Genomic DNA, 24,489 nt, shown 5'->3' with positions numbered 1-24,489 from the left:
GGATTATCCACAACTATCACTCCTGTGTTCCAATGGCACGTTGTGTTAGCTAATCCAAGTTTATCATTTTAAAAAGGTTAATTGATCATTAGAAAATCCTTTTGCAATTATGTTAGCACAATAGCCTTAATTTCTCAGAACAAGAATAGACTGACGAGTTTCAGAAGAACGTTCTTTGTTTCTGGCCATCTTCCGAGACTCATCAGTCTATTCTTGTTCTGAGAAATGAAGGCTATTCCATGCGAGAAATTGCCAAGAAACTGAAGATCTCGTACAGAGTGCTGTACTACTCCCTTCACAGAACAGGGCAAACGGGCTCTAACCAGAATAGAAAGAGTGGGAGGCCCCGGTGCACAGCTGAGCAAGAGGACAAGTACATTAGTGTCTAGTTTAAGAAACATACGCCTCACAAGTCCTCAACTGGCAGCTTCATTAAATAGGACCCGCAAAACACCAGTCTCAACGTCAACAGTGAAGAGGCGACTCCGGGATGGATCCAGGGAGGGGGGGGGGGCCTCTTCACTGTTCACGTTGAGACTAGTGTTTTGCGGGTACTATTTAAGAAGCTGAAACCTCGCTGACCAACTCCCTTCTCCCCTGATTGTTCAGTTTGACTGGGCGGCCAGCTCTAGGAAGAGTCTTAGTGGTTCCAAACTTCTTCCATTTAAGAATGATGGAGGCCACTGATGCTGCAGACATTTTTTGATACCCTTCCCCAGATCTGTGCCTCGACACAATCCTGTCTCGGAGCTCTATGGACAATTCCTTTGATCTCCTGGCTTGGTTTTTGCTCTGACATGCACTGTCAACTGGGGGTCTGAATACTTTCCGAAGGCACTGTATATGTGGGTGGGGGAATTCAATGTCGCATATTCACTCACACAGACGAGTATGCACGCACACATGCTTGTTTTACTATCGTTGTGGGGACCAAACCATTTATTCCTATTCAAAATCCTATTTTCCCTCAACTTAATTGTAAACCTAACCTCTAAGCCTAAAATAGCCCTTTTTCCATGTGAGGACTGGCAAAACGTTCCCACGTGTCTGAATTTTCGTTTACTATTCTTGAGAGGACTTCTGGTCAAGGATAGTAAAACCAAAAACGCACACACCCCCACACAATTTCTAGGAGGAATGTGAGAATCCCTGCAGCCAGTATCTTATAACTCTAGAAGGACCTGCTTCCATTAGGGCCGTCTCTGGGGTGCACTAACACTGCCACGAAACAAACCCATCCAACATTAAATCACTCTGCTTTCTTGTAAACAAAGAGGTCCAGTCAGGAAGAACAATACATTGGGGAAATTAAATTCCAAAATATTGGTCAGGAAATAGGAATAACACAAGAGCATAGCTATATTTGGCAACTTGGCATTTTACTTTGGCTACATCAGCAAAAAAAATAAATTCAATTGTAGATTTCTTGGAACTAAAGCCTCTCATAACTGTTCCTGAGAACTAATGGCACAACTGATATGAATGAATAGCTTTTACAAGAGAATACATTCTAACAGGTTTTGAAAAGGAGCCTTCCTATGCCCCTATACACACAAAATGAGTCTTGTTCTGAATCCTTCTACCGATTGATGTGAGTAAATATTATGCACCGACTTCCTGGTTTGTCTCTCAGATCCAATCATGGGTGAAGTGGAGGCTGTCGCTCTACTGCCCTACGCAGACTCTCTGTCTCCCCTCCCTCTGCCCCACATGATGGCCCTGCTGATGTCCCAGCTCCAGCCCATGTTGGATGGCTTCAACCGCACCTTGGAACGCCTGACCTCGGAGGTCGGGGGTCTGTCCCAGGATGTAGCCCAGCTCCGGAGCGCTCAGTGGGAGGTAAAGGAGGCGGCCCTGCGGGGTGCAGATGCCGGAGAGGGTCCCGAGGCCTTTGACGCTAAGCTGGAGCAGAGTTTCCAGGACATCAAGGAGGTGAGGAAGGAACTGGAGAGACAGAGAGCTGAGATGGCAGATCGGTTACACTCCCAGCATGCCATGCTGCACTATAACATCACCAACTTCAAGACAGACATCGACGCCAAGATCAAACACAACGACAAGATGTTACAGGTCAGTGAATTCCTCATGACGTGGTGATGAAACTATGTAATGATTCTTAACTTTGAGACTTAGTTTCTCACTTCGGTGTTAGGATCATACACCTTCAGACTTTTTATGGGCATTAAGTGAGAATGTTCTTCATGCCTTTCATATGTTTCCCGGGTAGGTTAATCTCGAGACCCTGAATGCCACCCTGTCAGACATGAAGCTCGAGCAGGAGCATCTGAGTGAAGAGCTCCAGAGGGACCTGACCAGCCCAGGGGACAGGAGAGAACCCAACCAGGCCCAGCACCCTCCAGAGGACTCGGCAGTGTGGGAGTCTATCGCTCGTCTGGACAACAAGGTGGTCAACAACACAGGGAGGGTGAATGCCCTGGTTGAAGACTTGGAGATGTCCAGGGCGTTGTCATTGGCTCTGAAGAGCGGCTTCCGAGGCCTTGAGGAGAACATTGCCCAAACGTGGAGGAACAGCCAGATCCAGTTCATGGAGACGGGCCTGGAGGTGGAGGCGGCTAAAGTAGCCGTGCTGAACCGTGTCAATGAGCTGGCCAGCAACCTGACCCTCCGCTGGGAGCAGCTGCAGGAGATGGAGACTGACATGGACTACCTGTACACACAGTTCTACAAGAACGTCAGCTCTGCCAGAGACTGTGACTGCGAGGCATTCACCGCCACCATCTCCCGCTTGGAGCAGGGACTGACCAACGTCACAGAGCTGGCCAACGACAACCGTCTGGCCCTGGATGGGAGTACCGATGCTGGGTCGGAGCGCTGGAGTCCCTCTGTGGAGGACATCTACCAGGGGTTGGATCACGTCAAGGCCTCCCTGGCCTTTGAGCAAGAGAAGAGCAGGACTCTCCACCACAATGTGACCCAGCTGCTGGCCTCCTTTCTGGGCATCCAGAGGGACATGCTCAGTCTGCGGGAGAGCGACGAGTGGTTGGCAGGTGAGATGAGTCACCTCTCCAGCTCCTTCTTTTCTCTTTTGAACGATGCCATCCGCCACACCGATGTGCTGGAGATGCTCCTGGGAGAGGAGGTGATGGGGTTTATGGACTGGCCCCAAAGCAACCAGGAGGCCCACTCCATCCCTGCACTGCAGGAGAGGCTTCGCCACATGCAGGAACAGATCAGGGGCCAGAACCTCAGTCTCACCTCCCTGTTGGAGGCCGCCCGGGCAGAAGAGTTCCCGGCCTCAGACGAGCCCTCTGTGCTGGTAGACTTGGCCTCCCGCGGCCTGAAGAGGAGGAGTGGAGACCAGAGGAGTGACCACCTTGTGGTCTCAGCAGCCTCTGAGGACCAGCAAGACTACTCTGACAGTGACCTGTGGACCCTTGAGAAAGCAGTGAAGGAGCTGGGGGAGAAGGTCCACAGGCTGGAGTACAGGCCTTGTACTGCCAGCTGCAACAACACCAAAGATGGTACCAAACTGCAGGCAGAGGTGGCCTGGCTGAGGAGGGGTTTAGAGAATCATTTGAGTCTCTTCAAGAACGTCTTCAGTAACTCAGAGGGATTGGCCGACTCAGAAAGCACCCTGGACTTGGACCAGCTGTGGGCCCTGATGAAGAGGAAGGAGGGGAAGAGACAGAGGAAGCGCAATAACAACAAAGAGGGAATCAAAGACCACATTGGAGAGAGAGATAACCTTCGCAGCAGGAGGGATACATCAGGTAGGCATCAATCTATGAAAGACATATCTACCTCTCAATCAAGCTGGGCTACACTTCTTTCTAACATCCACAAAGACTGGAAGTTCACTTTAAACTCTGATCTATACATGTGAAACACTCTCAAGTCAGTGCTCGCAATGGGTTAAAACAGGGAGTCGCTTAGCATGACAGAGAATCAACCCAAGACTGCCCCCTGGTGAACCACAAATGTTTTAGTTCAGGCTTAAGTGGTCTAAGCAGAAGTATAGTGAGTGTCTATGGGTTAAACGCATTTTGCTACACCCACAATAACATCTGCAAAATATGTGTATGCGACCAATATTTTTTTCCCCCATGAAGTTAGCAGATAACAGCTGATCATTCCCTGTATGTTCTCTTACAGTGCTATCTAAGCTGGGGGACAGTCCCCTTATGTTTCTGGCCAGAAGCATACAGCGCAGCAGACCAAGTGACAGCAGCCTCCTGGTGTTTGAGGACACGTCGCTAAACCTGGGCCAGATGTACTCAACTCACACTGGGATGTTCCAAGCACCTTTGGCAGGAATCTACCTCTTCGCGCTGACGCTGAACTTTGAACCTGGCCCCTCGCTGTCTGGGCTGAGGAGAGAGAACAGGGAGCTGGCTGCCGCTCTGCATCAGGACAAGATGGCATTGTTTGGCCCCGTCACCCGTGTGTGTCTCCTACAGCTGCAGCAGGGAGAGGAGCTCCGGCTTGAACTGTATGAGGGGACTCTGGTGACCGATGACCCCAAAGACAACGCCTTCGCTGGGCTTCTGCTCTATCAGACCACCTGAGGACGCCGGGGCTGCTCTGTATAGTCAGAGGAGAGATGTTGGCCTGGGAGCAATCAATCACAAGACTGACAGCTACTATGCCACCTGCGTTTCAATCTCTTACATTGATATTTTGGGGGGGGGGGGCATTCAAGCAACAAGGCAGTAACTGCTCATTTGGTCTGAAACGGGTTAGTCATTTTTGCTACATAAAATACATGCTTAATCACGTGGACAAGTATCCTGCCTCGAGTTGTGTTTTGGAGAAAATGGGGGTCATGTTAGCAGTAACTGTATAAAGTTACTGTGAAACCAAGGTAAATAAAGATAAATAAAAAAATTCTCAGTTCCATGCTACGAGCAGTTCCTGCCTTTTTGCTTGGTAGGGCAGAATACAGGGCTTTCTGTGCTTTATGTCTTCAACATTTCTAATTCAGTGCCGTGAAAAAGTATTTGCCCCCTTTCCAATTCTCTACTGTACATATTTTAGATACTGAATGTTATCAGATCTTCAACCAAAACCTAAAATTAGATAAAGGGAACCTGAGGGAACTAAATTATACATATTTTAATAAACAAAGTTATGCAACACCCAAATGGGATTAGGTCTGGACTTTGACTAGGCCATTCCAAAACTTCCTAGACATTCATATAGACTTTAATTGTGTTTTGGATCATTGTCCTGCTGCACTTCAACTTCAGCTCACTGTAACTGTAGAATTCTGACACAATAGAAGAAACCAAGAATTCTGCTTTAAGGCAAGTCGTCCAGGCCCTGAAGCAGAAAAGTATCCCCAAACCATCACACTACCACCACCACGCATGACCGTTGGTATAAGGTTCTTACTGTAGAATGCAGTGATTGGTTTTCGCCAGACATAATGGGACCCATGTCGTCCAAAAAAGTTATACTTTTGAATCATCTGTCCATAGAACATTCTTCCAAGAGTCTTGATGATCATCTAGGTGCTTCCAGATGCCTTTTGGCAAACTTGAGTAAACTTTTTGGATGACATGGGTCCAGACCTAATCCCAAATAAGATGTTGTGGCAGGACTTGAAACGAGCAGTTCATGCTTGAAAACCCACAAATACCACTGAAATAAAGCAGTTCTGAATGCAAAAGTGGGCCAAAATTCCTCCACAGCGACGTGAGACTGATCAGCAACGACAGGAAGCGTTTGGTTGCAGTCATTGCAGCTAAAGGTGTCACAACCAGTTACTCAGTGTAAGGGGGGAATTACTTTTTCCCCACAGAGGGGAATTGGGTATTGCATAACTTTAATTAAATTAAATAAGTATATTTAGTTATTTGTAAATGCATGTTCCTTTTATCTATTAGGTTGTTTTAAGATCTGATATAATTCAATCCCTTTTCATGGTACTGTACATGTATAAGGCCTCAGGTAGAGAAACAGACCCTTTTCTACAAGACACGGGTTCCATACTGACGAGTTTTAAACTCTTATTACAGTACATCAATATGCCGTACCTTTCTCCTCCAGCAGATGGCAGTGCTAGACACCTTTACTGGTTTTAGGCTCGGTCTCCACAGTCAAACCAACAGTTAATTGGAAGGAAATGAAACAATAACCCAAGACCAGACCACAAAGTTGTGTACTAAAATAAGGTTATTTACTTTCAAATTGATACATTGGACAGGCTGTGTACAGAAACAGAATCGTTTTCTTTCCTTGGTAAACTCAAAAAAAAAGGGCACCTTTTAACCAGATGCTGTATAAAAACACATTAAAGATGTACATAGAGATTATTCTATATGGTTTTCTTGCATATTACAAAGAGGAAAACACTAGTTACTGCTCAGGTGAAATATTTTTTAAATATCTACCATATGTACTGTTAGCTTAATTCACAAAGAAACTGTCCTGACCACACTAGGTTGCACGTGATTTCAGCGGACATGCACACTTAAACATGTGCGCAAACCCACAAGCACTGCAAGATATTTTTTCAGAATTTGTATGGACACAAGGGAAGCAAAAGCAAACATTGGATAGATAAAGAGGCAGACACAATAGGAGCAGGGACTTGGAAGAAATAGTTAAGAATACACTGGCCAAGACTTGGATCCTACGCAAGAGGGTTAACAAAGGGCACGATCTGCGTCTAGAGTTGAGGACAAGTGGTTCAGCCAAGGATATTATTTATGTTGTTTTCATTTCATACCTGTATGAAGTTCTAAATGTAGAAATGCAGTTCCTCTTGTGCTAAATGGTCATAAATGGGCTTGCTCTACCCTCTGCACTGGCCCGCAGATAACATCACTGAGGAAACCTGCAAATATGTATATATTTGAATGTGTCCCAAAGCAAGCGGAAGTGGTTTCACTTCAGTGTTGCATCTACTGTATGTTCCCTCTGTACATGGCTTTACAACTCTGGCTAACTAAATGTTTTTAGCACAAGTAAATATGCCATTTACCATAGCATTGAGTAAGCTATATAATTGTACATTAAGTTAGTAAAATATTGCATATTTTCTGAACTAATGTTGACTTGTGAGCCCTATGACAAACCTGACATGTAGGACCCCGGAAGACAAACAATTACTGCACAATGGTACAGTTCAACGGCTGAGCTCACATGATGTTTGGCAATATGAAAGTTGGCCACTTAATGAATGAATATATATCTGTAACTCAAAATGGAATGAAAAGCAAGAGAAGAGCAGGGGGGGGAATCTATGGATGTGGGTAAGAGGCGTGGGGACAGCAGAAATGTCAGATTAATCATTTTTAGAAAGGCCTAATTGATGTGTGCCCTCTAAGCTAAACACTTTTGCATAGGCTTCATGAGGGCCAAAATATGCCATTTTTGTGTTCTGAACTTAACTCCCAGAAGACATACAGAATATAACACATATGAAGAAGGGGTAAGCATAGAGACATGATGGGACACAAACTCCCTATTCACAAATGTCATTTGAATACAATTTTGTGTTAAATATGTTTTTTTTTTTTTTACCAGACGTCTTTTTTGACAAGTTACTGAGTTGAGGTTTGTTGTAGGAAGCACAGTGACAAGTTGATTTAAGGCAAGTCAGGTATCCCCTCTTACAACGTCCTTGGTTGACTGGATTGCTCATAGCTCTTGAAGAAGGTCCCGTTTGAAGCCCACTGGACGCGAATACCATTGCAGCATGTTTTTTTTTTGAGGCACGGCATCTATCGATACAATATATTTACATATTAAATTCACATATAATTATAGTACCTTATTTCGTATTTCGTAATTACTCTACTTATGAGTCGAGAGACATTTTAATATGGCAGGAGAAGACTGTCCCGAAGAGAAAAAAATGTTGGCATAAAACGCTTACAGGCAAAAACCGAACAGAATTGGCAGGTGGTGACGCTTGCGAGGGCAGTGTCTTGGTTTGAAGTGAGGCTCTAAGGTTCCTCCATCATATTCCTTTCTGCCCATCAACATGTGAGCAGGAAAATGCCATCCCCCTCCACACACAATGTCATGTTTTGACTTTCACAGAAAGCATTCAATGCAGCACGATAACCACAAACTCCTCTGGCCAGGGAGGGAATAAGGGAAAGAGCCTCTGGCAGCAGCATCTGTTCGTTGTGGTGATAGAGACTCATGGAGGCTAAGGCTCTATGCCCAAGGCCCAGTGACAACAGGGCCCTTTTTCTCCCATACCCTGTTCCTCCTCCCCTGCCAACTGAACAGAGGTGACACATTCAGCATTACGACACACTGGGGAGTTCTGTCTCTAGGTCATGCTGTGTTGAGTATGTAGGGGGGAAAAGGATCAAATCTTGATGTCCTGCGATTCTACCATTTTGGCCAAGGTCTTCTTGACTCGTAAGATGGTGAGGCGCGAGGCGGGGTTGTGGGCCCAGCACTCAGACATCAGCTTCAGCATGGCTCTCAGACACTGGAGAAAACACACACACACACACACACACCCCGCTTTAGGAGTTTGATCTAATTTAAATAACCTCTAAATAAACAGTATTGCCTCGGCAGATTTGTACTTATTATAGTTTTTTTTAAGTACTAAATACAAATGCTTTCATATGGGTTACAACTGGATAAAAGACAACCTTTGCCTTCTTTACTTCTTTTTTCTATGCGTTTATGCATTGATCTTCAGGTTCTTTCTCAAGGGTCTTGTACAGGGAAAACCATATTTGCCCTGATAAATCAGGACTCACCTCGTCACCGTTCCACCTGTTGGACACGGTGGGCCGCAGCCCTTTCACACACACCACCTCCAGCATGTCCTCAAAGGACGGCTCTGCCGGCACCATCTCATAGTAGGGCAGCTGGTGGTCCTCCACTATGCCTGAGAGAGGAGAGGGAGATAGTGACACGTAAGCAAAGCGCAAAAGAACACCGGGTTCAACCATACTGTCAGTGTAGCGCTTTCCATAACCAGTTGAAATCTTAACCCCAGATAGGCTTTTCTTCTGTAGCGGTTGGCAGGGCCTAAAAACAAACACCGCGGGTAGATTTTTGGCATTGGCGTGTAATATGTTTGTTTTCACAAGCCATGTTGGCGGGTGGTCAGGGCTCCACAGCATTTCACTCACATTTGAGAATAAAAATAGATCTCTGCACCCATTTATAGATAAATAAATGCTTCAGAAGTGTTTCTTTAAGTGTTTCTGTCTTTTTGTTGCATAGCTGGTAGCTGCATAGCTGCATGGCTAGAGCGTTGGACTAGTAACCGGAAGGTTGCTAGATTGAATCCCCGAGCTGACAAGGTAAAAATCTGTCATTCTGCCACTGAACAGGCAGTTAAACCCACTGTTCCTAGGCCGTCATTGAAAATAAGAATTTGTTCTTAACTGACTTGCCTAGTAAAATAAAGGTAAAATTAAAAATCATCACGCAAAGAACTACAAATCCTGTAGTATATGCCGCAGGACACGCATCAACACCGCCTGGCTGGGAAGCAGCGCGCACTGTGATTGAAGAGCTGAAGATTACATTTTTAGATGCGCTGTGCACAGGCATAATAGTTGGTCTAATTTATTCGAAAGTCTACCTAAGTGAGACTTTGTCCTTGTGTTTCTTGGCCTTTTACATTGTTTTGTTCACATGCTAGGTTGTTTTGAATTTTTGAGTTCGCTTCAGCGAAGACACATCGGGTTCTAGTCAGATTCTATCTGACAGACACACTGTCACTGACAACTCCAGGGGCTATGTGCCCTCATTGCCATGGTAACCTCCTGCCTTAAAGGGGCAGTTGAACAATTGTCTCATTTGTAAAAATGTTGGTTAAAAGCCTAAGGTAACAAAAATGAAATAATATTTAGCAATATAACACCTACCTTCTGACTAGTAATACATTTATTGTTCTTGGTTTTGTTATTTTGGCAGAAAAAAATATTTAGGCTGGTAAAGAATCTGAGTGGCTGGTAGACTTTTGGCTGGTTAAAAAAAGTTTGTTTCAGGTCCTGGTGACTGGTCTGGAATATCAGTATCAAATGCGTACACAAATTCCTGTAGATTCGTGACTATAAGGAGTGTGTGCGTATACGCATCTACAGTCAAAACTGTTCGCTGCTCTGGCCCCCCAATGGTGGAACAAACTCCCTCACGACGCCAGGACAGCGGAGTCAATCACCACCTTCCGGAGACACCTGAAACCCCACCTCTTCAAGGAATACCTAGGATAGGATAAAGTAATCCTTCTCACCCCCCCTTAAATGATTTAGATGCACTATTGTAAAGTGGCTGTTCCACTGGATGTCAGAAGGTGAATTCACCAATTTGTAAGTCGCTCTGGATAAGAGCGTCTGCTAAATGACTTAAATGTAATGTAAATGTACACGTCTATGTCGGTGTGTGAGAGCATGCGCGCACGTGTCTGTCCCCATACCTCCTGTTACACAGCGGCGGGCCATCTCCCAGATGATGAGGCTGTAGCTGTATATATCAGCCATGATGTAGGCCTGGAAGTGGTTCTTGTTCAGGGTCTCGCCCAACACCTCAGGGGCCATGTACCTCCGGGTCCCCACCCGCGTACTCAGAGGAACGTCCACCTCGTTGGTATCACTGACGACAAGAGAAGAAGAGGAATTTACAGGGAAATGGTCAGTTGCTCCAGAAACAAAACTTCAGCACTGTTTAGAAGAGCGGCCATAAGTGAAAACATGGGTGCATTCATTAGCACACACCATAGCAAAACGTTTTGCGTCACAAAACGATTGTTGCTTATTAGACAAGTTCATGTACTCCCTCCCTGCGCGTCAGTTTTCTTACGTTGAGTGCCTAATGAACACAACCTTGAGTAAAACATTCATTCTACCTGTTGAACTTGACAGCCAGACCCAGGTCAGCGATGCAGCAGGTTCCATTTTTCTTCATCAGGATGTTCTTGCTCTTGAGGTCTCGGTGGGCGATGGCCGGCTTGCCCTGGGTGCCGTAGATCTCCGTGTGGAGGTGGCACAGGGCACAGGCAGCGGAGTAGGCCAGTCGCAGCAGGCTCTGGGTATCCAGCGTGGTGAACTTCAGGTAGTCGTACAGGGAGCCGTTCTCATGGTAGTCTGTGATGAGGAGGAGCTGCGTGAAGGCCCCGGTACCCTTGATGTCTGCTGCTATGAACCCTGAGAGGGGTGAGAAGAGAGTTGAGGGGTGTTTAGTGCTATATTGGGATGTAGGCCTTGCCCTGATACATGACTGTTGACCTCATGTATTAGGGTAAATGTAGGCCTAAAACCACTCCAAGCCAATCAAGACTACATTAAAAACTTAGATTCAGACCATTTTAGATGGAGGCAGAGACAGCAGTCTTCTTTACTACAAGCGAGTGGTAGGAACAAAGCTTACCCAGTATGTTCTCGTGCCTCATGAGGACAGTTTGGTAAATCTCAGTCTCTCTGAACCAGCTGGCCTCCTCCCGGGTGAAGAACACCTTGACGGCCACCTTCTCTCCCCGCCAGCGGCCCAGCCACACCTCGCCGTAGCGCCCCTTGCCGATCTGGCGTACCATCTGGATCTGCTTGGCAATGGTACGCTGCACCTACACGACATACCAGGGAGAGGCATTGAGCATCAAGTGTGCCACAGATCATACCTACTACAACTTTGATCATTTGTTATTTTCTTCACGTGATATTCGCCGTTTCAAGCATAGATGCGTGCTAATGCTTTGTACGGCACTGTTGTTATAATTTTCAATTCGACTGAACCTACTATAAATCTAGTTATGACCAAAGACAAACACAAAAACAGCTGTTACACTTTCCTGGAAAGCAGAAAAGTCACATTCCATAGCCAAAGGCTTTCCATCCAGGCCACATGCTCCAAAGCCCCTCCCTGTGTCATGTGGGGGATCTTACCAGCAGGGGGAGCCCAGAGCCACTGCTAGAGGACTGGGACTGGTTGATGAGGTCTTTGAGAGACTCTCCCACAGGGATGAAGGCCTCGTCCTGCTCCAGGTCCCGGTGGTACCGCTGCCTCTCCGTCTGCCACTTGTACCTGGCAGGAACACACACAGATCAGTTCACAATGCTAAAGTTACAATATGAACAAGAAGTGCTGTGAGGCAACAAGTCAATCGGTATTAGAAAAGGGGTGAAACCGACTAATCTCAAAGAAATGCTTAAATGGCACCAACAGTTGACTTGTATTCTACCACCACGACTCAAGTCACTGTATATTAGAGACAGTACATTTGGAATCGCTCTCTTTCTGTTCGCTAGTCCACTGTAATAGCCAGTCCTACCTGTAGTAACAGACTACCGTGATGCAGATGAGAGTGCAGCAGCACACAGTCATTGATATAAGGAAAGCCAGCCAATGGGCACTGCCAAAGTAGGTACCTGCAAAACAAAACAATTTGTATTCCCAAATACAATTTCCGACCCAGACAAACTAGTATAAGAATACCATAGTGGAGCCCCTACACAGAGGTAAACACCAACAGTAGAGTAACAGTTGGCCCGGAGCCTCACCAGTGTCCATTGGGGGGGGTAATGTGGGCTGCAGGTCCCGATTACAGAAGTCTGTATCGCAGCATTCGATCGTGCGCCTTGTCTGAGCCCTGGGTGAATCCTGAAACAATGGTTTGTTGGCATAACAAGGGTTATTTAGAATGACTAAACAAGAACAAAATATGAATATTAGCTATAGACTCCGTGGCCAGTTTATGAGTTAACGTCTCTCCTCCAGACAGTGAGTCAAGTGGCAGTGGCTTCTAAAAAAAGCAAAGGCATCAAGGGATTCTGTTACTGTTTGATTGAATGTTAGAGTGTGGTATGATTGGCGGAGCCAGGCGCGCCGGATCTCAGTATCTCAGGACCGGTCACCATCCTGGGCTTTTCACGCACAACAGTGTCTAGGTTTGACCAAGAATGGTGTGACAATTTTTTTGTTTGAAATAAACATCCAGTCAGTGGCAGTCCTGTGCGCGAAAACAGCTCGTTGACGAGAGAGGTTGAAGTAGATTGGCAAGAATCGTGCAAGCTAACAGGCATGCCATAAACAGAAAAATAACTAGGCGGTACAACAACTCGTCGATCCTTGTCATGGATGGGCTATTGCAGTAGACAACCACACCGGGTTCCACTCCTATCAGTTAAAAATGAGAAGAAACTGCTCCAGTGGGAACGCAATCACCAACCCTGGACAATTTGCCTAGTGGAAAAACATTGCCTGGTCTGACGAATCCCTGTTCCTGTTACTTCATACTGATGGTAGAGTCAGGATTTGGCATAAGCAGCATGAGTCCATGGACCCATCCTGCCTGGTGTCAATTGTACAGGCTGATGGTGGTGGTGGTGTGGAGAATGTTCTCCTGGCACATGTTCAGTCCCTTGATACCAATTGAGCAGTGATTGGACGCCATGCCCCGAAGAATTCAGGCTGTTATGGAATCAGTGTCCAACCCGGTACTAAACTTGCTGAGTGTACATATACATTCAATAATGACATTCATGAAACATGACATAATTGACATCCGTGCGCCCTTGTCTTGTCCTGCTCCCTCCATACAGACAGCATGCTTACCTTGCATTGAAAATGTGAGCCTTCATACTTCATGCAGCCAGAGGTCAGAATAGCTTCTCCATTCTCGTCCTCCTCGATGATGGCAAAACACTGGCCATTCGTCCTACAATATACACATTCAATGACTACAGTTCCAAAACACACATATAGGTTAGCGTCTTGACCAAACCTGCCATTCATCACAGACCCAAAAGTCAGAGTTGGAACAAACATCTAAATGAAAGATTCTGGTAATTTTGAATACTTTTAGCAAAAAGCTTGGAAAGTTGCTCTCACGAAACAAAAGCGGTCCCTGAAAATTGCGTACTACGTCACATATTTGCAGATATGTACGCCACGTCACATTCCTCTGTCTCTTGCTCTGCTGTGGGTGTATCATGTGCATCGTGCTAGCTGTCAGTCATATGGCGAGGGGCTGATGCTCATTTGTTAAACTCAAATTATTAGGGGCTGGCCCATGTGGGGGAAATGTAGGAAAAATGGCGCAGCACAGATCCCAGAAAAACAGTCGCTATCAAACTAGTGATTTCGAGGTAAGTAATTCTGCTCATACATTTTGCATGTATGAACGACACGTTGACACATCCAGCCCAAAGCGGGAGGTAGGGATGCACGATATGTCGATGAACATATCTGAATCTGACGATATTAGTTAAAAATGCAAACATTGGATTTGGCCCGATGTCTAGTTTAACGGCGATGACAAAGCTGACGTGCATAACTATATAACGTAGGTACATGACGTAATGACGCCACGTAAAATGTTGCGCTACACGTGCAACACAGCATTCCTAACCTAGCCCACAATGTCTACTGTGTCGATTGAGCATTCAACAAGTCCAGCAGTCATTTGAAAGAATAAGAACATTTCAGCGAGACAACTCAAAGGCGAAATCCATTAACGCCGGGATATTGGAATCCATTGCCCTTGACAATCAACCGTTCTCTGTCGTGGGTGATGTTGGCTTTCGCGACTGGTCGAGCACTGGTACACACTAACATTACCAATTGAGCCATTGTTCAGATGTTGCCCTACCTGAGTTGCACAGTAACAGCGTCACTGCTATTAGCTTCACGACATACTATGGAACGTCAATTGGGTCTTTGCGTGTCAAAAAAGATAAAACGTCAAATAACACTATTTGACGCTTAAAGCGTCAAGCTTTCAAAGCATATAAGCTTTTAATTTGACACGTCAAATATCACAGTTCTATTATAGAATGTTGTGTGTTCTGAATTTGCATGTGCAAGCCAAGCGCCAGCACTACTATCAGTAACACTATCAATGCTGTACAAGAAAAGTCTGCAAACAAGCAAACACCAGCCACAAACAATATGTTTACAATACCACGTTGATAATAAAGCATTATGTGTTTGACTGCAAATTTGGGGTAGCTAGCTAGCTTTAGCTTGGTATCTACCTAGCACCAACACAAGCAGCCTGAAAACAAGGTTACAATTGGTCGAATCATGCCATATTTAGACTAGTTGTTAAACAAGGTTGGAATGTGAAGCAATGGAATTGGGTATCAGTCTACTCAGTGACACCCACAGAACACAACTGTGAAGAGTTTACACAAATATTAGCGTTGTAGCTCTTATCACGGGACTGTGTCAGCTTATTGTGTGTATTGACATTCATATTCCACTGTATAGCTTTACCTAAAGATTGGGGATCAATGAAATGGGGTAACAGTCTACTCAATACCCAATATATTTTTTCCCAACATCCTCAGAGTTATCAGACTCCAAAACATACACGCAGTATTAATTTTCCTCTGGAATGGTGTTCAATACACATAGGTTGACAATAAATGTGGCTCAATTCACAGTTGTTTCAGAGTCCCGCAATAAGAGCTACGACGCTAATGTTCACTGGGTGTCACTGAGAAGACTGATACCTATGGATTGTGGATCAATGACATGGGGGTAAGGCTGTGGAGTGAAATAAGTATGCTCCAATGCAATTCTAAAGTATAATACATCCAGTGTGACTTCAACAGATTTGTTAAATTAACAAATTATTGTCTTTTGTTGATTTTATATAACATTCCAAATAGTGTTATTCGACATGCATAGACCCAAACGGCGTTCCATAGAAATCCTGCTTGAGAATGAAATGACTGAACAAACGAACAACGAAACAGCACAGCAAGTGAAAGAAAACGGTTTTGATGATGTTTTACTGGTAATGGAGACATATGTAAATGCCAACAAAACAACTTTTTGGTCAGTGTGGTGTGTGTGTGTGTGTAACCTTTATTTAACTAAGCAAGTCAGTTAAGAACTAATTATTAATTTACAATGACGGCCTACCCCGGCCAAACAGGGACGACGCTGGGTCAATTGTGCGCCGCCCTATGGGACTCCCAATCCCAGCCAGATGTGATACAGCCTGGATTCGAACCAGGGACTGTAGTGACACCTCTTGCACTGAGATGCCGTGCCTTAGACCGCTGCGTCCATGTGTGTGTGTAAACTATTTAACTGTACTAGAATGCTTAAAAGGACGCAAAATTTTAATATCGGTTATTGGCATCAGGTTTTTTGTCAAGGAAAATATTGGATATCAGTATCAGCTAAGAATATAATATCAGTGCGTCACTAGCGGGAGGTTTTAAAAAAGTATACTTAGTAGTCGCCAAAGTTACGGAGCATGTCTTTAAGGATTTGGCCTTTGGGAAAGTACAGAGTGTACAATGAGGTGGTTGGTCACTCACTCGCAGGTGTTATTTTTGTGGTCCTCTGGACAGTGGCCCGAGCAGTAGCAGCTCAGAAAGCGGGCGGCGTCCTCTGGGGCCACCGTGGGCCCGTCTCCGGGCTTCCTGGACTCGTGCTTGTGCCCGGTGCCATGGAGCATGTGGTCTGGATTCTGACCAGCTGGATGGACGGATTGAGGAGAGACAGAAAGGGAGGAGAAGAGACAGGGCGAGAGAGAGAGAAAAACAGTTGTTTTATAATGACAGTAAAAATATCACAATCCATCATTCTTTCCTTCCATCTGTTTTAAGTGCACGCATCACCATTGTCTGGCATACAGAACATATAAATACACTGTCACATTACTTATTCCACCACGTCTGGTTTGAAGAGTTACAGTAGTCAAATACTAGGCTATGTAATCAGCGTAAACACAATAGCAATACGGTTATTTTTAATCTGCTGTCCCACCCTCTATTAGTTTCTATCTGAGAGCGGTCTGCTCTGGTCTGATTGGGTCCTCATCTGATGAACCTGATCCATATAAGGCCAGAGGGCTATTTATACTCCGTACTAGTGTCCAGCCAGGGCCATCAACATGGATGAGTGTAAGCAGAGCAGACCAGTGTATGAAAGGGCCAAGCCAACCACTGTTGTTCTCTCAGCACAACTTCAGCACCGTTGCCAATCTGATCGCAATTACATATGAAATTGAAAACAGTGTGGTTTTACTGGCGGAAAAATCGAATATTCATGCAGGCTATGATGTTGTGGTTCTTAATAATGGCAAGGTTTAGTACACAGCAAACGTTTACGGGTAAACTCAGTTTACGGTGGTTAAAGTAGCCGAGCGCTCACTGCCAGCGCTCTGTATTAACAGCGTCTAGAAAAGGGCATAGGCAACAAATCTAGACACATATTAAGGAGCCAGTCAGAGGCATTAAGATTTGATACACGGCACCATGGGTACAAGGTCAGGAAAATAACATTTTACAGAGCAACACGCTCATTTTAGGTTAAGTATCTTATGTTGTATTAAATGTGTACGAGCTCACCGTGTTAATCCTCCTATTAGTCTGACACTCCTGCCACCTCTCCTCATGCCCTTTCTCCTGATCCCTTTTCCTCTCTCTCCCCTTCTTTTATTTAACTACGCAAGTCAGTTAAGAACAAATTCTTATTTACAATGACGGCTAAGGAACAGTGGGCTAACTGCCTTGTTCAGGGGCAGAATGACAGATTTTTACCTTGTCAGCTCAGGGATTCAATCTAGCAAACTTCCGGTTACTAGTCCAACACTCTAACCACTAGGCTACTTGCTGCCCCGATGCCCCCCTGCAATGCCGTGTCCCACTTTCCTTGTCATTTAACCTCTTGCCCTCTTTTTTCCCCCAGTCCTACAACCTGTTGTTCTTCTCTTCCTTCTCTGTCCATATCCTGCTCTTCTTGACTTCCACTTCATCCTAACACCCCACACCCATTTCTCTGCCCCCTGTTTATTTTCCTAGCCTCCTTGTCCTTTCACCTCTGCCTTTTCCCCAGTTCCCTTCCTCCCCCATGCTGCTCAGGAGAGTGAACCTGAGCTGTGGGCCTCGTGAGCACAAAGAACAAAGTGATGTCTGTGTGTGGTGCTCGGCGCGGCTGCGGGCACTTCCTCTGGAGCATGACGCGACTCGAGCCTGCTCGAGTTCAGACATGTCTGCAGAGGGGCAATCACCTGCAAAACCTACAATTTGAAACGTCTCGGCAGCAGGACAGCAACAGGGCAGACGGTTTTTTTCTCTCCCTGCTGCTGTTGTCTCCATCGCCGCATTCCTTTCCTAGACCCCATTAACTGACTTCAGAGTTGTTGTTCTAGTCTTTCTCAGGGATATTTTCCTCGTTTTACAACCGAGTGTCCTGGAGGTTCTACATTCAGGCTGCATTGTCTGAGTAATTCCATTGGTAAATGACCATTAAAAAGGCAATTGGAGCGATACAATAGCTTCTGCTGGGCTTCAGTTCCTTTTTACAGTTCATTTGTACACTGATCGCGTACATAGAGACTCACTGGCATACTGATGTCAGCTAGCCTAACTGCAGAAATAGACTACCACAACTACAAATGCTTCACTTTAGGTACTGTACTTCAGCCAAGAGAATTTCCAAGAAATGTAATTGAAACCCCAGAGGGTGGCAGGTAAAAAACCTGCCAGACATAACTTGGTTTTGGGATCCTAAACTAAAACGATTGCGAAACACTTCTACAAACACATAACAGCTGTATCGAAAAGGGAAAAAAAGCCCATTAGAACTCTATTATTTCACTTCAACAACTAAAGCAAAGCTGATCACAACTTTCTTCACTAAGATGTTCTGTGCATAGAGAAGGGAGATTCACTACAGTCCTCATTAATGTGTCAAGACGATACTTCACTAGGACAGATTTATGAAGCCCGAGTGAGAAGGGAAATCAGTGTGGCAGAGGTTGTGAGCTCATAGCTGTATCGTTAGAGCTGGAGTCCTAGGGCATAGAACAAACCATAATGTGTTGAACAAACAAAGGTGGCGGGGGCTATTGCTTATGGCAGCACCACCCTGAAAATAATTAAGTGCTAATGGAAACCTGAGCAGTCCTACAGTGAGATAGCAGAGCTGGCCTCGGGAAGCTGGGATCCAGGGGCTTTGAAGTCTGCCTTCTATCAGTGAAGGGGGAAAACGACACACAGATTACAGGACTCCAGAGTTCCCGACATTCTCCTGGGTGGTGGGAATAGACTCACAGTCTCGCGGTTTCTTCGCTCTACATCCGTCACATACACGGTCTCTCTCACACACACCCAAAGAAATAAAGCTCAGAAAAGGAGGCAGATAGTCTAGACCTCTTGCCATTGATATTACACACAGGAGATTTAAATCAACATCATATCAGAAATTGTTCCGCTAATAAACTACGCTTAAGTGGTGGCATGGCCCAGGGCCCAGTTTGAGCTGGGCTGTCCCTTGCTGATGTCAGAGCTGTGTAGGGAGGCAGAGTGGAAACTTATAAACACACAGCAGACTGGAACCGGATCAAATGGGCCAGGCCCAAATAAAAAACCAGAACGCTATGGGTAGATGGCTCTTTCTCCCTTCCAGACTCTCTCCTCCTGTCTCAGCTCCTTCTGGGAGCTGTGCCTGGTCTAGACTGGCTTAAGTCATGTTTGAGTGGGGGGGGGGATTCAGGAGGCTCCCGACGCTTTGATGAGGTGATGAAAGCCTCTGGTAGTCCACATAAAACTGACACGTTTTTACTGCAGTCACTGGGGGCTGTGAGGACTTTTAAGGCCTCTCTCTCCATCTCATTGGAGTCAGAGAAAGCCATGTTGACAATACAAGATTTAAAGTTCAACATCAATCCCCAAAGAGCCTCAAAGCACTGTCTGTTCCTATATGGCCTCGCTAGTGAAAACCCGGAGTACCTCTCTCCCCCCTCGACAAGGAGGCCTGTGATTGGTTGGGGAGCAGTGGCTGTCAGTGAGGCTGGAAATGGCTGCTGCTCTCTCTAACTCTGCCTCCACATGTGTGCTTAATTCTGCCGCCAGTCACGGCGGAGTCTGAGGTCTGGCAGAGCACGCCCAGTAATGAGCCTTTCCATCTCCAGTCAGCCACATGCTCTTAAGGGGCCAGCACACTGACGCTAACGAGCCACTCCATCCACAGGCAACGTAATGCATGGCTCTTAAAGGGCCAGCAGCAGAATTGTTTTTATTGTCAGATCCAGCCTTAAGAGTGCCGCGCCATGATCTAAACAGTGTTCCGAACTGGTTGTTCTACCAACAGGGGCCACTGTGGAGATGAGGCGAGTAATATGTCCTATACCTGCATTAGTGGTGCGCGGGTCAGCTGTTTGTTCACCTGCACCTGCCCGAAATTGCTAATAGACCATGCGCAAACAACTATGTGATCAAGTGAAAATCTGAGACACCGCAACCGACCCTAACCCTCTATTATAGAAACTCGCTGTAGACTAGTCAGGCACGGTGGAAAGGTGTTTTGACAGGTTGCAGGATTTCCTTTGCCTGATGTAGATATGTTTCTTCTTATAATTTCCGGCATTTTGGTAGGCTATTTGTAGTTAACGTGTCTATAATTAGATACATGCAGCTTCTCTTCGGTCATTGCCCTAGAAGACTAAATAAACCCTGGCTAGACCAGAATGTCAGAAAGCGAAGAAATTAATGCTTCAATCTAGTTGACATCCATAAAGTTCTCGGTCATCTCTGCTTCTTTCACGAAGCAGAGACTAAACTTCGTTGCTCCATGAAAGCAGCAGCAGTGTGTGAACTTGACCGGGGAGAAAATGACAATAACCAAACGGACAACAGTTTGACCGTTTATTAGAAAGCTATGAAAATGACCCAACATGTTTATGATAAGATTTCCGTTCGGCCAGGATGCATATTCACAGCGCGCGCACGCACACACACACACACACACACACACACACACACAACTATAAGGTTTATTTCTATGCACAGGATGCATAAAGGAATAAATCATATGTATTCACCCCGTTCGAGTCTAATTTTAGCCTACATTTGGTGTATAATTTCACTGAAAGAAATGCTTAATTCTGCAGGAGTTAATATTAAGACTATGGGAGTGGTTATAGACCTCAGTGGTCAGTGTCCAGATATCAGTTTCCATTTAACTCATCTGAACAGTAGGGCTAGTTTCCTTGACATGCCATAGGCCTATTTGAAGTTCCTGTCTTGTGACTGTCGAATTTGTACAGCGTTTCACAATCATCATAACCGACACTGCTATCAAGATCGACCAACTGGCAAGTGTCTTCACTGACATTTTCAACCTCTACCTGACCGAGTCAGTAATACCTACATGTTTCAAGCAGACCACCATAGTCCCTGTGCTCAAGGAAGCAAAGGTAACCTGCCAAAAATGATTACCACCGCGTAGCACTTACATCTGTAGCCATGAAGTGCTTTGGAAGGCTGGTCAAGGGTCACAACACCATCATCCCGGAAACCCTAGACCCGCCCCAATTTGCATACCATCCCAACAGATCCACAGATGACGCAATCTCAATCGCACTCCACACTGCCCTTTCCGACCTGGACAAAAGGAACATCTATGTGAGAATGCTGTTCATTGACTACAGCCCAGTGTTTAAAACCACATTTCCCACAAAGCTCTTCACTAAGCTAAGGACCCTCGGGACTAAATACCTCCCTCTGCAACTGGATCCTGGACTTCCCGCCCGCCTGGCGGTAAGGGTATGCAACATCTGCTGCGCTAAGCCTCAACACTGGGGCCCCCCAGGGGTGCGTGCTCAGTCCCGCTGTACTCCCTGTTCACCCACGACTGCGTGGCCAAGCTCGACTCCAACACCATCATTGAACTTGCTGATGACACAACAGGCCTGATCACTGACAACAATGAGACAGCCTATAGGGAGGTCAGAGACAACAACAACCTCTCCCCCAACGTGAGCAAGACAAAGGAGATGATCGTGGATAACAGGAAAAGGAGGGCCAAATACATCCCCCATTCATGTCGACAGGGCTATAGTGGTGCTACAGAGGGTAGTGCATTTGGCCCAGTACATGGGCATGGGGGAACAAGTTCTAGCCATCCAGGACCAATAAACTAGGCGGTGTCAGAGAAAGGCCCACAATATTGTCAAAGACTCAAGTCACCCATGCCATAGCCAAGTCTATCTCCAAAGGGTCCCTTAAGAGCTTCAACCCCAAGCCATAAGACTGCTGAATAATAAATAAAAAGGCAACCTAGACAATTTGCATTGACCCCCCTCCCTCCCCCAATGTTTTTATACTCCTGCTATTTGAAATTACAGCTCGAGGTGGGTGAGACGGCAAGAAATAGTATGGAGGTATTAGCTGACAATTATATAAGTCATACAACAAGTGAGACACCCAATTTGAAGGCTCCCCTTTCAGCTCCATCATCACTTCCACAGTAGCAAAGGACACATATGTATACCGCTCACATTGTTCCTCAGGTTTGTGATGCAGACAATAGAAAAATGACAGGTGTTACCGTAACCTCTTCACCACAGTACATTTCAACACCACAAATCAAATACATTTTGTTCATATTAATCACTACAAGGCTTTTGTCCAAAACGTGGCGGGGTGGGAGACCCACCATTCCTTCCATCTGTTTTTGAGTGCTATTGGAGAACTTCCTGAGAAGTTTATTCAACAACCCTTGTTACGCAGCAACAGTTGAGTACCTTGAAAAATATTTAACAAGTTGCTACAACCTCACACATGGAAAACAACAGAAAATAAAACTAGACCTATAAAACATGCATCTTTCCCCCTTGGTGAGACAACAGTGGAATTTTAATTGGTTTGTTGACACCTTTGGAACAAAAAAAAGTGAGTCTGAAAAGAGCATTCATAAGTTGGCACAGCAGGCCCCTTATACAGCCACCCTATTGCCCAGCGGGCGCCTCTGTCCCTGCCCCCTCTCTACGTAACGCTTGGCATATGCCAGACCCCACACTCTCTCGCGTATCAGCTGGTGTGGTGCAAAAAAAATTAGAAAAGCGGTAGAGAAAAAAAACCTCTTGTAGGATTGAATTATTTCCGGAGAACAATGAATGTTTGGAGTGGTTTCTGCCCTGTAACGACTGACAGTACAATAGAGGAAACGGTTAATGTGCAAAAAGGAACCCAGAGCGCCAACAATCAGTTCAACAACTTCCTGTAGTGGGGGGTTCTTCGACAAGTCACTACTGTCGATGACTAAGCTGCAAAGGAGGAAGGAAGGAGAGAGGCTAACCTGGCCCAGTGGGTACAGAGGCACTGTTTCACTGTACAGTATGCCTGGGACAAGGGCTACAGAGTCAACAGAGGCTAAAATAGCATGGGCTCTGTGATAACAAAACACGGTCATAAATTCACAACTGATTCAGAGCTACGCTCGCTGAGACTAATCATCATACCTAACACTTGGACCAGCCTCGCCTTCCTCTTATCAGCTCGTGTGTGTGTGTGTGTGTGTGTGTGTGTGTGTGTGTGTGTATGTGTGTGTGTACGCTCGCTCAAAGGCTCTGCTTTCAGGGTAATCAACTCCTGATACTTGCCTTAACATCTCATTGGCTGGTTAAAAGGTGACCTTTTACGAGCCTGAGAGCTGCATCTTTATGGTCATGGTTGGCTTTATGGCTGCCGGGTGAGTCACTGTGGAGGCCCAGCTGGGAAGGCAGTATGAGAGCAACAGTAGGAGCAGCTAGGGGAGCAGAGAGAGGCCCTTTTATGAGGCCCCGGCACATTAAGATAGCACCATATCCTTCCGACATCAAACACGGCAGTACAAAACCAGCGTGATGCTTGAGTCTTCCGTGACTAAATTGTTTTTGTGATCGGAGCATATTCAGTGTCTTTTTGACACACATTTGGAACATGTAGGCCAAATTTTCCAATTTAAGGGCAAAATAAGGCAGAAAGCAAGCCCACAGTGATGTGATGATCTATCCACTGTATCCTGGGAACACCACATGACATTCAACATGTTCTAATCTCATTGAGAACAGGGCATTTTCCAAGTGGCGGGTACCATTCACTCCTCATGGTTGTTTCTGCACGTCATGGTAAACTTGGTATTGAGAGAAGGGACTGCGAGTTGCGCCTATGGTGTTTGGTCCCATTGGTTAGGTCCCATAATTAGAATATAAAACAGTTCGGACCACCTGGGGGGTTACGGTAATATTCTTTAACTAGGTGGCTTAGGCCTTGCATTTCTAAAAGGCCCTGCATTTGCCGCTAATTCACTCTAATCACGGCCATTACAACAGCTTAAGATACTGATCTCTCCATAGTGAGGGGTGGGGGACCATGGGTGACATGAAGGGGTAGCTTAAAGGCTGAAAAACCAAACTATTCATGCTAATTTAGTTTAACAATGTTTATCAAGCCCCTCCTCCATATGTAATAGACAGATGAGTGTTTTAACAGTACTTCTGAAGTTAGTCTGGTCTTGGATTCATAAGGGAGATCAAATTAGAAATTGCAGGACAGATTGGGTTAAATTGTTACTAGCTATTCAGTATTAATCATACGAGAACAATGGGCAAATTGGACAACTATTTAGAATAAATATAAAATAATTGCCCTTTTAAAAACAGAGATTACGTTATAAATTCTCAAAGAGGACTGCCAGGTCATTGAACCTTGCACAGAAACAAGTCAAATTTCCACCAAAACAGCATATTAGAGCAGGGCTATTCAACTGGTGGCATGTGGACCAGATCCGGCCCGTTTATTAATTTATAATGGCCCTTTG

The 24,489-nt window shown here is 45.5% G+C and overlaps 2 protein-coding genes across 7 annotated transcripts in view; one reads left to right on the top strand and one right to left on the bottom strand.

Moving 5' to 3' along the window:
• LOC135512383 (multimerin-2-like) overlaps positions 1–9,133 on the top strand; it is a 30,320-nt gene extending 21,187 nt beyond the window's left edge. For both annotated transcript variants that reach the window (XM_064934375.1, XM_064934374.1), the window contains exons 6-8: positions 1,634–2,070; positions 2,228–3,731; positions 4,114–9,133. In XM_064934375.1, the coding sequence (XP_064790447.1) occupies positions 1,634–2,070; positions 2,228–3,731; positions 4,114–4,526 (2,354 nt within the window). In that variant the 3' untranslated portion in view covers positions 4,527–9,133. The remainder of the gene's footprint in view (positions 1–1,633; positions 2,071–2,227; positions 3,732–4,113) is intronic.
• Positions 6,118–24,489, bottom strand: part of LOC135512385 (bone morphogenetic protein receptor type-1A-like) — a 61,518-nt gene continuing 43,146 nt past the window's right edge. For all 5 annotated transcript variants that reach the window (XM_064934377.1, XM_064934376.1, XM_064934380.1 and 2 more), the window contains 10 exons: positions 16,218–16,377; positions 13,498–13,600; positions 12,444–12,543; positions 12,215–12,311; positions 11,829–11,967; positions 11,317–11,509; positions 10,796–11,093; positions 10,367–10,542; positions 8,694–8,824; positions 6,118–8,413 (listed from right to left, as the gene is read on the bottom strand). In XM_064934377.1, the coding sequence (XP_064790449.1) occupies positions 8,288–8,413; positions 8,694–8,824; positions 10,367–10,542; positions 10,796–11,093; positions 11,317–11,509; positions 11,829–11,967; positions 12,215–12,311; positions 12,444–12,543; positions 13,498–13,600; positions 16,218–16,377 (1,523 nt within the window). In that variant the 3' untranslated portion in view covers positions 6,118–8,287. The remainder of the gene's footprint in view (positions 8,414–8,693; positions 8,825–10,366; positions 10,543–10,795; positions 11,094–11,316; positions 11,510–11,828; positions 11,968–12,214; positions 12,312–12,443; positions 12,544–13,497; positions 13,601–16,217; positions 16,378–24,489) is intronic.

This window comes from Oncorhynchus masou, chromosome 24, assembly GCF_036934945.1.
Source record: "Oncorhynchus masou masou isolate Uvic2021 chromosome 24, UVic_Omas_1.1, whole genome shotgun sequence".
Lineage (NCBI taxonomy): Eukaryota > Metazoa > Chordata > Actinopteri > Salmoniformes > Salmonidae > Oncorhynchus > Oncorhynchus masou.
The sequence above is the reverse complement of the archived record's forward strand: the minus strand, read 5'-3'. Positions and strand labels throughout refer to the sequence as shown.